General features: G+C 41.9%; 1 protein-coding gene across 3 annotated transcripts in view; it reads right to left on the bottom strand.

Moving 5' to 3' along the window:
* The window catches only part of RCAN2 (regulator of calcineurin 2), an 87324-nt gene that overhangs the window by 6507 nt on the left and 63537 nt on the right, over nt 1–17280 (bottom strand). For all 3 annotated transcript variants that reach the window (XM_017813101.1, XM_017813102.1, XM_017813104.1), the window contains 2 exons: nt 10477–10650; nt 7595–7766 (listed from right to left, as the gene is read on the bottom strand). In XM_017813101.1, the coding sequence (XP_017668590.1) occupies nt 7595–7766; nt 10477–10650 (346 nt within the window). The remainder of the gene's footprint in view (nt 1–7594; nt 7767–10476; nt 10651–17280) is intronic.

Here is a 17280-nt window from a genome sequence, read left to right as displayed (position 1 = left end):
TCAAAAGCTGGCAGTCTGGGTAGCAACACAGGCCATGGCACTCCTGGACTGCAGAACAGTCCTGCACTTGGATAGGGTAGATGAGAGTGTGCTGCTCCTAAATACAGGTGAGGGCCAGCAAGGCTGGGCTCTGTCAGCTGTCACTACAGCTCCTGAGGATCCTGCCCCGGGGGCAATGTGCATTGGTCTGTAAGGCACGATAAAAAACAGGCACCCTGGTTGTCTATAATGGTTGTCTATAATGGTGCTTTGCACCAATATTGGTGCCGACAGCACCAATAAACCCACAAAGTAGGAAGAAGAGAAAGAACACAGAAGTTCATGGTTAAGAAGAGGAACTGGAACTCAACATATCAACCCTTTGGTGTGAAGTCATCACACCTTTTGGGTTGGGGCTGTTCTTTATTGTTGTTGTTGTTGTTTTCCTTCAGTTTAGGGTGGCTACAGTCACCCTTAAAGTCCACTGGATTCTGCAACTTGTTGCCCTCAGACAGACTTCAACACTTGATCTAATTTCTTCAGAAATAAAAAAACATGCATCTCTGCTCCAGATGGATTTTGAGTTTCAAAGCTCTTTAGCTGGGGCTGTAACAAATTCTGTCTCTGCAGATGAGATTAGAGCACAGTTTGTCAATTGTTTAAGCATTTAGCAGGCTAAATGCTTAAACAATACATTACATTTTGTAACTATCTACATTCCTTATTTAAGTCTCCACTCAGTACTCCTGCAAGGAAGATGAACATGGTTTGGGTGGTTTCCTGCCAGAGTCCACAAGCAAACAAGGGATCAGTCCTGCATTCAGCCTGCTGGCACTACATGTGTTTTGGATTGTACAAGGGATACAAGTAGGTATTGGTTATTAAATTGCAAGGAATTAATTTAAGACTTTAAAGAAAAAAAACATTTCCTGCAAAATGTTCAGAGGTGAGGAAGATGAGGTGCCAGGACACCCAGCTGACTTCTGTTTGTGGCACAGCGACTCCTAAATGCTGTGGCACAAGCAGAACCCAGCAGTGAATCTGGGTATTGTACAATGGAAGCAAACGGCAGTTCCTGCCTCAAAGCACTTATAGTTTGGTCGTGGTACGAATTTGGATATTTATTTGTTAGTTACTTTGTGGCAGAGTCATTCATGTGAGGAAGGGGTTGCAGGTTTGGCTCTGAACTAGTACACGCAGTTCTGCTACTGTGCTCATGTGCTGTTTGTGCTGGCAAATTCCTGGTCCAAATAAGCCTGGGTGGCTTGAGACTAGAGGACTTGATGTATTTTTGCCTAAAAAATAGGAGGCAACTAGTGAATAATAGCTATAAGTCAGGCATCTTGCTGTGAGAAATATTTTACTGCTGTGATACCATTAATGTTGACATTTAACTGCTCTATTTTTGGCAACCTTTCCTCTGAATCCAAATTGAGCAAAGCATTACAGGTCTTGCTGATAGGCTAAAATATAAAAAAGAGAAATAGCTCGGTTGTGCTGCATTGAGAAATTATATGGTTTTTCTTTGCCCATTTTCCCTGCAGGCTTCAGCTAATTTCTCAGCTCTGGGCTGACGTCAATGCTGCCATCCAGCACCGAGGGCTGCATTGGTCACTGTCAGCGACAGGCAGCTCTGCAGTGCCACAAACACGCAGCACCGGGCTTGTCCTCCTACACCAGCACCGCCGAGTAAATCAGATTCACTGCCCTCTTAAAAGGTAATAATCCCGGTTCAAATGCCACATTCTTTTACTGCTCAAATCCTTCCCAGAAGGACTCTTTCTGCTGAAAAAGAACAGTGGAAATAGGTACAGACACGAGAAAAAAATATTCAGATGCCTCTGGCATGGGTAACTGCAGCAGCAATTAATGTCACTTTGCAAACCAAAATGTGATGCACTTGTAAATTAGGTTTTTAAGGCATACAGTTATTCCTGAACATAAATGAGCTACAGACTCTCTTCTGTACTCAGGATTATTCATGCCTGCAGAACTGTGGCTCCAATGGCACAAAACCTTTTCATGGATGAGCTAGGAACAGGGCAACAGTAACTCTGGGACTTTTGTACAGCTGTATCTTGTTCCAGAATGTAACTATTTTTTGCAAAAATACACTGAAGTGGTAAGTACAAAATAAAAATCCTATAGATACAGCCAGATTAGCCCTTCCCTTCTGCTTTTTCTACATTTTTTTTCTTTCCTCTTAAACAACACCTCCAGCATAATAAAAAAAATGAGTTAAATTTGCAGCAGTTCAACTACTGAAGCAATGGTTGAGTCACTGCCATTGAGTCATGTTTACAAGATCTACGTTGTCCCAAGCTATGAGTAGCAAGTCGAGTCAGCATAGTTAAAAGTCACCAACTTCTGTAGCTAATACCAGTCCAGCGTTTGTCCAGTGATCTCATCCAGCTGTCTCTGATGTGGCCTCCTTTGTGTTCTCAGGTCCTCCACTGCCCCATGCTCCTACTAGTCCCACTCACCCGAGGAACTCTAAGAGGCTAAGCCAAAGGACTCCTGGGGACAGGGGTCTTTCTCCTTCAGCAATCTTTGGCCTATCTCTATCCTTTAAAAATTAGTTTAAATATTCACATGAGATAGCAATGGTAACTCATATAAATTTACTCAGAAAAATACCACAAAATTTATCAATTTATCCTGCCTTCAGGATGTAAAGTAGGGAAGAATTAAGCTGTGGCATCTCTACCACACAGATTTGTCAGAAAATGTTTCTGACAAACCTCTGAAAAAAGCATTGATGTTCCTCTATTCATTTGCTTCACATAAGGAAAACAATAAGAATTTGAAGTTTCCCCACTCAACAAAAAGCACAGCTACTTTTATGTCATTGGGTGAACCTTTGGTGACCACATGAACCATGAGCAAACCCACAGCCTCAAGTGACACAAGGAAGATGACCACAGGAACAGCACAAAAATGACTTATGGCATTTCAGAATTAAAAATAATGGCATAGGATTTTCTATCCCTTTGTGAATCAATACTGTGACCTTTCATTGATAGTGCAGCTCCTGTCTAATGAGGCTCTTTTGTCCAGCAAGGACGATGCTCATATACCTAATGAATAATGAACAAATGGTAATAATACTGTGTAGCTACCTCATCCCTGATTCAGACTCATGAGCAAAGGTTAATGGGTTCAGAGCTGCCCATTCCACATTAAATGTGGCATTAGCATCATAAAAATACCTTCCACTTATAGTCCCTTCATCCAAGTATGTTACAAATACTTGGGTGCAAATAACATGCAGTCCTTTGTCTAGGTGCATGTTTATGATGGAAGAGCTACAGCCCATCCCACTGAATACCTCTACAGCATGGATGTGTCATGTGCAAAATAGAGGAGCTGCTCCCTGGAAGCCCATAACTGATGTTGCTACAGGAGCAGGGCACCCTCCTCTCCTGACCAGAGGAAAAGTTTTCTCCACCCACCAGTTCCCCTGTACCCTGCCCCTGATAAGGGGAGGGAAGGGCAGAAGCAGCCATGGAACAGCAGGGAGAGGAAGAGCAGACCTCCTATCTATTACCTTTTTTTTTTCCTCCATCCCCTTTTAATCATCTCTGGGAATCATATAAAGTATTTAGGATTTCCTTTGAATTAGTGAGAACAAACACGAGACTTTGAAAACACCTGGGGACAGAAAATTTGCTGCACGAGACATGGTTTGAAATCCCTGTGTGTGGCATTTCCTGGGCAGAGTCCTGCTCTCTCCTGTTTTCCTCTTCCCTGAAGAAAGGTGAGCCAAACAAAGGGTGGAGCAGGGGCAAAAGCTATGCATGCTTCTCAAGAAGCCCAACTAGAGCATGGCAGGAACAGCTACTTCTGAATTGCTCAGAGACAAAAATGAAACCCAGACCCAACAGCCAAGTGGCACAGACAGCTGCCAGGTCTCCTTTGTGACCCAAGAGCCACTACTGTGGACCCAAGAGCCACCATCTGTGACACTTCAGAATGCTGCTTTTGTAATGTGAAAAATGTATTTTACATGACTTGGAGTGTAGCTTGAGGTGCAAAGCCTGCTGGAATGCTGATGAGGGGCTGGGAAATGTGGAGAGAACCCAAACTGGTACAGACTTGTCTATATGGACTACTAGAGATAGTGCCCAGCCTGCACAGGTTTTCCAACAGTGCCTGAAGCTGTGGAGGTGAGTGGCAACTGAGAGAGTGCAAAATCACACCGGGGAGTGTATGGAACAGATAAAGTGCTCAGCACCCTGACCTGTATTGTGTGTTATTGTATAGTGCAGAGCTCATCAGTGGAGCAGTGATCTCTGAATCAAAGTCATGGGACAAGGGGAATTCGTGTGGGCAGCAGGCAGAAATTGAGGTTGGCAAGGGGAGCCCAGGGTGGCACCTGGAGAAAGGCATTTTGCAGTGCACAATTAGAAACTAAGGTAGTACAGGGCAATCTGTTGTGAAGAAATTGGGGTGACATGTTTGAAAGAGGCAATGGGGAAAGGAGAACAGATATGGGCAGGTTGAGGAGTGGATAGGGAGAGGGTAAGACTGCTTTCCAGAAAAGAAAGGGCATATTCTCATCCCAAGAGGATGGTTTGTAGATCACTGTAGTAATAGTTGGCAGAGCAAACAGCTGCCTTTCCTTTGAGAGGAACAGCTCTGATGTAGATACAGTTTGGACCTGGAGATTCCCCCTTCCTCCTCCTACAAGCATTTCTCATATAAAATTATTTCTGGTCTTCCTCAGTGGGATGAAACTAAGACCTTATAAAATGTTATGGAAAAGACATGAGGACCTAGACTACACAACAGCTTGGTAGGTTGCAAGCATTCCTGTACGAAAAGGTTAGGTCCAAGTCAGGCCAGGCAAGGATGCAACCTGGACCTGCCAGGCAAACAGCCAGCCAACCACCCCAGCTCAGCACAATGCCTCTGAGTCTATACTAGCATTTCAAATCTGGAAGTTCTCTTGACAGTGGGCACATTTTCCATCAAACTGATTAATGACCACACACTTCTTTATTTGCAATATATTGAAAAATTTATAGGCTGGTGGTCAGCACCAAGCACAGTCACAGTTCCTGGCTTTGACTGATCTACAGCATTCCGTTCATGCCTCATTTAAAGCCTAATTTCTGCATCTGCAGAAAGTGAGAATATACATCAATCAACCAGGATCTTAATTAAATATGCCATGATCTTCCCTAAGAGTAAATGCACCCTCACTGATCTCAATTTAAAGTGAAAGGAACAAAAACCAGCTTCCTTTTGAGTACAGCAGGAAGAAACCTGTTCCGTTAGATCCCTGAGACGCCAGTCGGTCACTGCTGCAGCAAAAACACCTATCCAAAAACTGAGCTTGCAAAAGGAGGGCACACAGTAAATCTTTTAACTCACCTACATATTCATTGTACTCTGGAGCAAATCTCCCAATGTTTTGCAGCCAGGGAAAGTTTTGGTCTCTAATTTTGTGGCTATGATGATTATGGCAGCATACTGTGACAGGAGGTGACCTGTATTCATGGAATGGGAAAGGAGCGTGTCCAAGTGGTGCATCTTGCATTCCCAGTGAAGTAGGTCAGTAAAATTCACCTTGTGCCGAGGACATACAAAGACACTATTCACTGTTTACAAGCTCACATGAGTTTTCCTGGTCCTTAGATATTTATTTTACCAAATTGCTAGATTTAACATAGCAAAGATTCCCTGCAAGTTAAAGACCTGGAAGTCAGGCTCTAACATTCACAGCTCTGTAAACAACTGTGCCAGTGTTTTTCAATAGCCGATAAGCCATAGTTACATTTCTTAATTGTGTTTTTGAATGGAAAAAATATCTCCCTTTGCTGCGGCTACCAGTGCTATTTGATTCCCACCAGTATGTCTTACTGCTGCGATACCAAGAAATGAGTGTCAGTGGGATTTGTTTTTCAATGAAATTCTAAACATAGTAAATGTACAGACTGAGAACAGCAACACTATTTTAAACCCGCCGCTGCAGTTAACTAAAATTGATCCCTCTAACGAGTGCTAAAAATAGAAAGAAGAGAGCACACAGCGACTTTTCATATTGCTCCCTTCAGGCTCCTTAAATCCTGGTGAATTTGACCTTCACGCAAAGCTGTCCCAGTGTGTGGGACAATGAGTGATATTTCACATTCCACTGCTCCAGAATAGGAATTGATTTATTACCCAGCTAGCTCAGGAATTCGTTTACATGTTTCCATTTATAACATTGCTGCATCAAAAGGAAGAAAAAAAAGGTTTTTGTTTTTCTTTTATTCAGCAGTTTAGAAGCAAAGTATCAATTCTGGAAATAATAATATGCTGTATAGTACGAAGCATTACACTTCACTGCCTTTTTCTGTGGGCTTTCCTGCTGAAGGGGAATAAACCACAGGAATCTCTGATGCTCTCCTGATATTTATTTTCCCACTGTGAAGGATCCCATGTCAAAAAGATAGGAGATAATCCAGCAAACCTTGTGAATCATGAAACATCTTCCTGCACCCCACACACTCCAGCTCTGGGTTACTCTGGTGCAGTTGCACAAGAGCCCCAGTGATAAGATGTCTTCAAGTGGAAGTTGCTCTCAGAGCGAGCAAGCAGCATCTCCTGTACCGCTGGGGAGAAAACAATTCTCTCATCCCACAAGAATTTCAAAAATAAACTGCTAAATTTTCATAAGCTCACCCCTCCAATTGTTATTAGATTGGATCTGAAGTGTTTTATTTTGGTATGAACATAATTTAATAAGCTATTTTTTCCTTGTGGTTTATGAATGTAAATTAGATTAATTTCTAAACAATACTGCTTAGACCTGAAACTGGAACCTTTTCCATTTTGAAATTTTTAGAAGAGGATGCTTTAACAGCTTCGAAAGAAAACCATTTGTAAAGATGACTTAATTAAATCAAAAGTAACCCTCTCCTCTGAAAACTTTTTGTTTTATCAGATGAGCATTTTCTAAGGGAAAGCACTGCTTGAAAATCCCAGCTATCTTCAATTACTGGCATCAGCTGAAGATGGGAAGACAGAAGAAAGCCTGTCTGCCTTACCCATTGACATCTGTTCTATGTTAACAGAGGCTACAACTTATCCCATTCTACCTGCCTGCAGTTTTCAGCAGAAAATGAGCATTCCTAACAAAGCAATCCTGCTGGGACTGAGGAAGGGTAGTTCTCTCTTGACAAATTTGTTAATGTGAGACATTCTCCACTCCAGTGGAGGTGCTGTAATGCCTAAACATTTGATGAGGTATCTGCATCTTGGAATGCAGTACCAAGCAGATGTCATTTAAGAACTCCTCAAGTTCACGGCAAAACATTTGTCCAGCCTCCGCCTAAACCATCAATTGTCTCATCTAAGCACAAACCCCAGCACAATAAATTCTGTAAGCAAGCTTTGATCTGCTGTTCAACCCAACAGCACTCATGAGCTGCAGGTAACATTCAATTCTGTACATACATATGGCAGAACTCATTCTGAAGAAAAGAACCAGTTGATATCCATCAACTTAAATCCAAAGCATTAAAGTAACTTATAGACTTTATGCTAATTCCCTCTACAGCTATTATCTATGTTGATATTTCTTGTCTTCTTTTTCTGACGCATTTTCACCCAAGGGCCACAAGCTTACCTGGTCCAAGCTTGGAAACTGCATAAAGGAGGTCGTAGTTGATGACAGGTGTTGCATCATCTATTGGTTGCCACCCTACAGGTGGGGAGGCTGGAGGCGAGATGAGAAACTGTTTTGCAGGCTGTGGTGGTGCCAAATGAAGCTTGTCTCCATCTGTCTCAGAGGTCTGAATCTTTAAAGCATAACAAAAGACATTGTTTTATACAGGGTAGAATCACAGAATGGTTTGGGTTGGAACGGACCTTTAAAGATCATCTCGTCCAACCCTCCTGCAATGAGCAGGCACATCTACAACTAGATCAGTTTGCTCAGAGCCCTGTCCAACCTGACCTTGACTGTTTCCAGGGATGGGACATCCACAACTTCTCTGAGTAATCTGTGCCAGTGTTTCACCACTCTTATTGTAAAAGACCTTCTCCTTACATCTAGTCTAAATCTGCCCTCTTTCAATTCAAAACTACTCCCCCTTATCCTATTGCAATAAAAGGTTTGTCTCCGTCTTTCTCACAGGCCACCTTCAAGTACTGAAAGGCCACAATAAGGTCTCCCTGGAGCCTTCTCTTCTCCTGGCTGAATGACCACAGCTCTTTTAGCCTGTCTCCATAGCAGAGGTACTCCAGCTCTGTTATCACCCTCGTGTACCTCCTCCAGACCTGCTCCAACAAGCCCTGGTCCTTCCTGTGCTGAGGACCCCAGAGCTGGATGCAGCGCTCCAGTGGGTCTCATGAGGGCAGAGTAGAGGGAGAGAATCACCTCCCTCTTCCTGATGGTCACTGTTCCCTTTATACAGCCCAGGACACAGTTGGCTTTGTGGGCTGCCAGTGCACATTGCCAGGTCATGTCCAGCTTTTCATCCGCACAGGATGGCTAAATGGAATGATTACTCAAACCATACACTTCTAATCCCAAATACCACCCAGGCAGGGTTTCAACGTCAGTCTCAGCAGAGAAGGCCTGGAGATGAATTTCATCTCAGCCTTACAGATGGTGCCTCTGCAGTAAATGCACAGCAGAGGGCTGTTACATCAGCAAAGCTACACTGTTTGTGCCTATTGTATACCTTCTCTCAGGATAAGTACAAAGCTTTGATATCCACAGCTGCTAGTTTAGAGATCTTTGAGGCTGAAAAGATGCTGTTGTGATCTCCTGGCCTAAATGCCTAAATAAAAAAAGATATTACACAAGAAACCAGTAATTCCTGCATCAAGGCCTCATAAGTAACTTCAGAAAGGTTTCTAAATATTTCATTTCTTTAGTTGAAGTGATAAAGAAATCTATCATGTTCCTTAGTAATTTGCAACTGAATGTTCTCATCTTATTTCCATCTTAAATTATCTAGTTTAATTCCTGATCTTTTCTTTTATGTTAAAGAAGCCTCAGCATAAGTGAATTATACTACAGCCATACCTGAGCAAGGTTACAACCACCTCGAGCCCAGAACAATAAACTGCATTTCCATGACAGTAAATGCATCAGGGTGCTGACAATCCTGCCATACTGGAATGGGTTTGCAAAGAGCCAGTCTGGGTCTCTCAACTCCACGTTCCCCAGAACTTCTAGGTCTGGAAGTTGTTCTTCAGCCTGGCTCAGGCCATACACTGCCCCAGACACTGTGCTGCTTCCACATCTTCATCCCTGGACATGACTAATAAGCTCTCTTAAGGCTGAGTGTACTGGAGAGCACAGTGCAGATGCCAGAATGGCTCTGCAGGAAATCTGCTTAGATAGGGAGACTAATCACTATTGTGCACATTTTTCTTTTTCTTGTTATCCCAAATTTCCAATTAACCTCTTGATTGTGCAGGAAGAGTGAAATGGTTCTCAGATCTGCTTAACTGCAAGTTTTGAAACCTCTCAGAAAAAAAAAAACCCAGGGCCAGATCTAGGAGATTAAGGCATATAAAATGGGATTGAGGCGGATTCTCAACACGTAAATCCAACTGTAAGATCTTCTGAACTCATCTCCTGCTGAGGCTCAAAACAGCTCCTATTTTGACCAAGTACTTTGGATGAAAAGGATCACAATTTAACAGCCTCTTGGTTTTGCCTGGTACCTTCAAATGAGTCAGCCCTTAATCTCAGACCTCTGAAGGGCCAATCTGGCAGCCCAAAGCATGCTTACATTGCTCAAGCATGCTTACATTGCTCATAGACACTAGTGGGTATCTCATATGCCACAGTGGCCACAGCAATTCATTAAAATGCATTCAGAAGAGGTGGTGGTTGGGCTCTCAATCTCTCTCACCTTTCTATATGCTGGCTGGGGCCTGTTACCCACCCAGGCTGTGGAAGGTCTGTGTTCTTTCTCCCTTGTCCAAGGAGAACTGAGCCCCCACCTGACACTTCCAGTAGACAGATATAATCATCTATGCCCCCAACGTGAGAGTGTTGTTCTTCCCCTACCTGCTTCCTTTTACTTGAACTTAATGAATTCTTTCTAGAGAATTCAATATTTGTAATTCATGTATTCAGTAAGGAAAAAAACCCAAAAGGCAGGAGGAAGCCTGACTGTGGCTCAGGGTTGCAGTCAAATAAGTAATCCAGCTTTTTATTTTTAATTATTACTCATTTGGATTCTTTACATTAGCACTTTTTTTATGGTTGGTTTAGAGAGTTACCCACAGACAACACCCACTGTTGTAAATCACCTCTAAGCTATGTAATTCTGTGCCTTGAATAAGCAACTTTAGTCCTAAGTGGCCCTTTAAATTTACTGCCGACCCTCAGGGCAGGTACAGTTCAGTCAACATAAGGAGGTTTGAGTAATCTTTCAGAAGAGAGATTGGGCATGGGATAAACCTTTATTACTTTTATTTGGTGATGCTGCACAATATTTCTATAAAAGCTCTTCACTGACAGAAGTAGATTCCAGATTTCATTACCTGTGCAAAATACAACTTTAACTTCTTCCCTCTGAACTGTGTTTCATGCAGCTCTATTCTGGCACGAGCAGCTGATTTGGGACTGCTAAAATTTATCCGCACACGCCTGAAGCTTTTGAACAGCTGGAATGTCACACAGTCATCATAGGCACGGAACAAGCCTTCGAATTTCTCCTGCAAATTAAAAAGAAACAATGCTGAGGATTAATTTTGTGCTCCGTCACATCAGTCTGCGTCAAAGGAGAATCTGAAACTTGACAACCATTTAACCAGGAGGTTTCAGACTGTGGCCTTTGGGGGCAGGTGTCCATAGAGTAATAAAGGCTCTGTGAAAACAAATTGAGGAAAGCACTGGTCTGGTAGTGCTGGACTCTGCAAAAAGTTTGGGGGAAGAAGACTGCAAATTGAGAACCCAGCAGCTATTGAACTTCTCACAGAAGTTGAGCAAAACTGCCACAGTGACACATGAAATGAAGCTGAAAAGGGCACATGACTGAAAACACCAGACAACTGTGGGTTCATCTCTACAGAAGCAATCATTGTGCTGAATTACAATGGAGTCAGCAGAGAAAGGCTGGAACTGAGGGTTACATCCACATCAGCACTGACACACAGTGTCATTTGTATTGCATGATATGTTTGTTCTGGATGTTTTGTCATTTAAATACTTAGTGCAGAAACACAGTCATTCCTTGAGAGTTCCTGTAGCATCTGGGAAACAAATTGGGTAACTGAAAACAGTGACCTGTCCCAAAGACAAATTTCAGGCTGTAGAAACACTTTCAAAAGAACATGACAAAAATATGGATATTTCAACATTGTAAAAGAAAGGTCTGAAGTGTACCACATCCACGGACCTGGAGATGAACAGAAATTCAAGGTACGTTGGCAGCCTTGGAGGCTCAGACCCTCTGTGATTTCTCTGTAAGCTGTGAGCATGCAGAGGACCAGTTCCACACCATCAAATAAAAGCAAAATCCTTAAATCAATTCTGGTACTTGCACAGGTCTTTTCATTCCCACAAGTACAGATTCATAAAATATTAAGGCCGAAAGGGGGGGGAGTTATCATTTAGTCCAGCCTTTGCATTTACCCAAATTTCAGACTGTCATCCACTGAGTTGCACATCAATTCCAAGCATTTGAATTACTGCAACCAAGATTTGAAGTCTTAGAAGATGGACAATCAGCCAGAGCAAAGCCCTTTCTCTTAAGAGTGCTTTATCCTGAAAAATCCAGTGTTTGAGATGATTTGCAACACCATTTCATACACTGAGGGCTATTATGTCAGAGGTTTGTATAATTACAATAACCTAATGTATAATTACAACAACCTGATGTGGTTGCCCCATCCCAGGACATGTTCAAGGCCAGGCTGGATGGGGCTTGGAGCAACCTGGTCTAGTGGAAAATGTCCTTGCCCATGGCAGCAGGGTTGAAACTAGATGATCTCTAATGTCCCTTCCAATGCAAACCATTCTGTGATTCTATGTTTTCTTTGCTATCTCTGCAAGTCAGTAGGGTTTTACGTGTTTTAAAATATGACTTCTTTTCTTCTCATCCAGGAAAACAATTTCTTATCCTTAGAGTGAATAACTGGCAAAGACTGCAGAAGATAAAAAAGAAAATGCAATTTATGTAATCTCATCAATACTTCAGTTCTCATCTGTTGAGCTTACAAGCAAAACAAAAAATTCAGAACTCAGAAAAAATGTATCCTGAAGCACAGTGCAGCTGCATTAGGGAGCACTAATGGCACTGGGGGAGTAACTACTGTCAGCCTGAGATATCTGTTAAAGAGTTAACTGAGAAAACAGACCAGGGCCATGGCAAAGATTGTGACACACCAATGCGCATGTACCAGATCTCCTTTCATTCACTGCCAACTCTGTGGTCTTCTTCCCCATAACTGATATTCCATTTCTGGCACCCTTTCAAAGGAACCTCCCTGTGGTCTATTAAGCTTTCATGCTTTTCATTTCATTCTGCCTGACCTCGCTCACCTCTTCCTCTCACCGCAGGAGACACTTCGGAGGAATAAAAAAAGAAAAAGGAAAGAAAAAAGAGAGGCGAGAGCTCCGTGGTTTGGCTGAGGGTGACTAAAGGCACACAGCTATCCCCAAAACAGTGTGATGCTGTTAGGTTTGTACAAGCGGGTCTAGTCATACCACCTAATGTACAAATTGTCAACATTTCCCACGCGAGTTACGCTTTTTGTCTGCTTTGCTGACATTTTTGAAAAATTCCATTTTCCTGAGCAGAAGTCTTCATCCAGTGGCATTTATATAAAGGTCAGCCAGAAGCAGGAACCATTTCAGTCCTGTCCTGCTTGGAAATTTGATGCTACAACCTTCACAATGACCAGGCTAAATGGGCTGGGGGAAGGGAGAGAAAGGGACAGGAGCCCAGCATCCATGTAAAGTAGGACTCACACAGCATTCAGAAACATAGTCCAAATTAAAGTGACTAATTAAAACTCATGTCTCTATGACACCTATGTTACCTATTTCAGACTTCTTCAGTACATTTTGAAAAAGCATCTTGAAGTAAACAAGCTTTAATACATATATAGACATGGTTTAGTAGGGGACTTGGCAGTGCTGGGTTAATAGTTGGACTTGATGATCTTAAAGGCTCCTCCAACCTACACAATTCTATGATTCTATGAGAGATATCAAGGTATTTATATTTATATATCTAGTCCCCTGTAGTAGCTCTCATTTTCCCTACAAGTCAAAAATGAAATAATTCATCATATTAAAAAAAAAAACTTTCACCAACCATGGAAGAAACCATGCATGGACTTGTCTGAACACTTGGAAGTATCTGTTATGAGTGACTATTTATTAGGAAAGAGATCCTACCTGTATGGATGCAGCAGTATTTGCCTGCATCAGCCAGTGCTGTGTACCCACCCTCTTTGTAACACAACCCAGAACCCAGGTCATGGTTGGAGTCATAATGCAAAAGAAGGTAGGACACAATTTCAAACGTGGGTCCAAGAACAGGGAGCACAAGGAATTTTCTGGGCATGTTCCTAGGCAATCCCGAAACTCTTTCTCATTAGGCACTGAAAGGGATAGATGGAGTATCTCTAAAAAAAGCTGATTAAGTGCTGGATGCCACTGCTACACTGGGAGAACTGTAAAGCACTATGGACTTTATTCTGCTTACTTTTCAATTTGATACTGGCACAGCTTCAGAGATCCAGCTTTGATTAACACTCCTAAAAATGCCGTGGGGAGGAAGAAAATCAAGCCTCTATTTGATATTAATACAGGGCAGTCTATCCACAGTGGGGACAATTCTACTGCACCAACTGAAACTGCAACTCCTATTAAAAAAAGCCATACATCTGGATTTTTCTATGTTTTCAGCTGATAATAATAATGACCTCAGCAGAGGTCATTAATCATCAACTGAATTTAATGGCCCTCAGCTGCATCTCGAGCCATCCCAACTCCTCCCAGCTTCACATTAATTCCCAGGAAACGCCTTATGCCTTAATTGCTATTGCCTGTGACTTCTAATAAGTGCTGAATGTACTTATCTGGATAAAAGTCTTTCAGAGTCGTTCCAATCTATAAGAAAATTTATCATATACATTTTAAAGACCTAAGCAAATTCTCTCCCTTTCAAGTTTTGTGGATAAATTATTCAAGATTCATAATCCTCTCAGTTCAGGACTTTTAAAGTGCTTTTAGGATTCAGTACTTTTAAAATGCTTTTAGAAAATAAGTCTTTAAACTTTCAGAGCACTTTGAAAACTTATGAAAAAAAAAGGGACGTCCAAAGTTAAGCAGCAGAGATGTTACTCTTGAAAAGTCAAAATGCAGAAAGTCATGAGTTAATCATTTATTTCTGGGATTTTGGAGTGTCTTCATCCATCCCAAGTATGTCTCCATGAGGCTTAATTAATGCTGTGGAAAACGTGAGGAGCCTTCATTTGATCAAGTTCTCACTTCTCCCTCGTGAGCTCCGCGCCCCCTCTTCATCTCATTCCTGTGCCTAACACTGGGCACCTTTCCCCAGTTCTTTCTTTCCTGTCACCTTCTGTCAGCTCCCATCACCCTGACTCACCACCTCTAACAGTTTCTGAAATTTCTTTTTTTTCCCTAAATTAACAAAATTATCACAAAATAGGACCATACTAATTAAGGCTGCTGATTACTCAAGCTTGATGGTTATCATTTACGACAGCCAGTGCCGAGGACAAACGCAAGGAAGAAATGAGGGCTGGAGTGACAGACATGAGCTAAAAGCCTCTGAGGACAAGGGCAAACCTATGCTCTCCTGGACTAAAAACTATTTCTGCCACTAAATGAGAGCTCACCTTGACCAACACCGTGTGAGTTACATGATAACAGTGATCAGTGAATTGCAGCCATAAGGAGGCAAACAAGATACTGGATGTATCTGGAAAAGTATTTCCAGTAAAGCAAGGAAAGTATTAACAGCATTATATAGAGCACTATTGCACCTCATTAAAAATGCAGGTTTGTTGGCTATATCCCAAACAGATTAAGGCAAATGGGAATAGATTCAGATAAAGGTTACAAGGAGCTGGGGGCAGGGGGGGGGGCTCATCCTGGAGAAAAGGAGGCTCAGGGGGGACCTTATTTCTGTCTACAACTCCCTGAGAAGAGGGTGTAGCCAGGTGGAGGTCAGTCTCTTCTCCCAGATAACAAACAATATCATAAGAGGAAATGGCCTCAAGTTGTGCCAGGAGAGGTTTTATTTGGAAGAATTTATTAATGGAACAGGTTTTCAAGCATTGCAACAGCCTTCCCAGGGAAATGATGGAATCACTATCTCTAAAAGTGTTCAGAAAACATGTGGATGTGGCACTTGGGGACATGGTTTTGTGATGAACGTGGCAGTGCTGGATTAATGGGTGAACACTTTTAGAAGTCTTAGTCTTAAAAGTCTTTTCCAACTAACCATTCCATGATTGTATGAATGAACAACTCACTGAATAAGAAATGAAAATGCTTGCCTTATTTAGCAAAACAAAGCAAAGCCTGACAATCATCAGTTGTTTACCAGAACTGTTCCGGAGTCAGGACAAAGGACACTGTGTAGAGTAGAAACTAGAAAACTGTTGGCATAAAACAAGTGGGAACAGTTGGCATAAATAGGTTCAGGCTAGAAGTTAAAGAAAGTTTTAAACATCAGAGTAATGATCCAGAAACAACCTTCCATTGCAGCAGTGGCAGCAAATGATTTTTTTTTAAGATGGAATTTAGTTAGTTCATGCGAGGGACTGTGACAAAGCATCGACAAAACGAGCATTGTAAAACACGACTGCCAGAATTAGCAAGTGAATTGGGTTCTGACCCAGCAAGTTCCTGTGATTTATTTCCAAACATTTCTTTCATGAATAGCTCCACTGGTATTGTGTTCATTCAGGACAAAAGCCAAGGCCTAATTCAAATCAATGGAAGCCTTCCCACAGACATCAGCGAGCTTTGGATTAGAGCCCTAGAATTCAGAACCCAAATTACATTTTATTATTCAGTGTGTTTGCACTCATTATCACCCTTGTTACACATTTGATTTAGGAGATGGCTGTGATTTAAAACTTTAGTCTAATGTTTTTCCTAGAGTTTTGCAAGCAAACAAAGCAAGCACTTTTCCTATTTTGATTTTTCCTGTTCATTTATTAAAAGATACTCCAAGGAACTAACTACAGTAGGGAAAGAGACATAATTTACAATTACAAAATATGTTTTTCCTGAAATTAGTTCTGCACTGGATATAAATATTCCTGTAAGACATAAACTCATCTCTCAGAGTTGAATATATCTGTTTCCACATAGCCACACTGGTTGCAACACTGCAGAGTTCTTGTGCAGCACAAGAAGAAAGATGGAATTTGATAGAACACATGGAGGCCAAGCACTGAAGAGTCTCATAACAAAAACAATCTACCAACAGATTCATTCCCTGTTTATAGCAAAGAGGATGGGCACACTGGTTACTTCTAGGGGTATAAAGGAGTCACTAAAGTGACACACATTTTAAAAAAGAAAACCAAAAAAAGAAGCCTAGAAAATATCAGCTGGAAGCTACTTCACGATTGGGATATGTAGATGTCATATTGATGGTACTGTAATGACCTAGCCAGGATATTGTGTATGGCTCTGCTCATCCTGGATTAAGGAAGATAGAGGCACACTGGAAGAGCAACAAATGATTGCAAGGATGATCAGAGAAGTTGTGAACCTGTCACAGGAGGTGAAGGTAGATGATCCCCATCCCTAGAAGTGTTCAAGGACAGGGTGGACAGGGCCCTGAGCAAACTGGTCTAGTGGAAGATGTCTCTGCCCATGGCAGGGGATCGGAACAAGATGATCTTTAAGGTCCCACCCAACTCAAACCATTTTATGATTCTATCATCTTGCCTTGGGAAACAGAAACTAAGGTATGATGTGTTTCCTGATACATCCAAGTACAAGGAAATCAGTAAACTATGTCAGGGAAAAGGGATTATCTGAATTAAAGTAACAAACAGCATTGCCATGAAACTAAGACTGACAGCTAAAAGATTCAGGCTTAAACTGAGGAGGTTATTTAGCACTAGACCCATAACATTTCAAAATGCCATTGGCCCAGAAGTAGAAAAAAGGCTAATTACATTTATGAAAAGGATAGGAAGGAAGGAGAGATTAGAGAAGGGCAGTATGCATTTCTGTGGTGAACGGAGAAAAGAGACAAGAGGAAAAGAAAAAGGGACTCTGATTTGTCTAATCAGAACTTTAAAGACCTGGGTTCATCTCAAGCGCTTGTAACAACTATTTCATGA

The sequence above is a fragment of the Lepidothrix coronata genome, unplaced genomic scaffold (genome assembly GCF_001604755.1).
Source record: "Lepidothrix coronata isolate B3197 unplaced genomic scaffold, Lepidothrix_coronata-1.0 Scaffold39, whole genome shotgun sequence".
NCBI lineage: Eukaryota > Metazoa > Chordata > Aves > Passeriformes > Pipridae > Lepidothrix > Lepidothrix coronata.
This window is presented reverse-complemented; position numbering and strand designations above follow the sequence as displayed.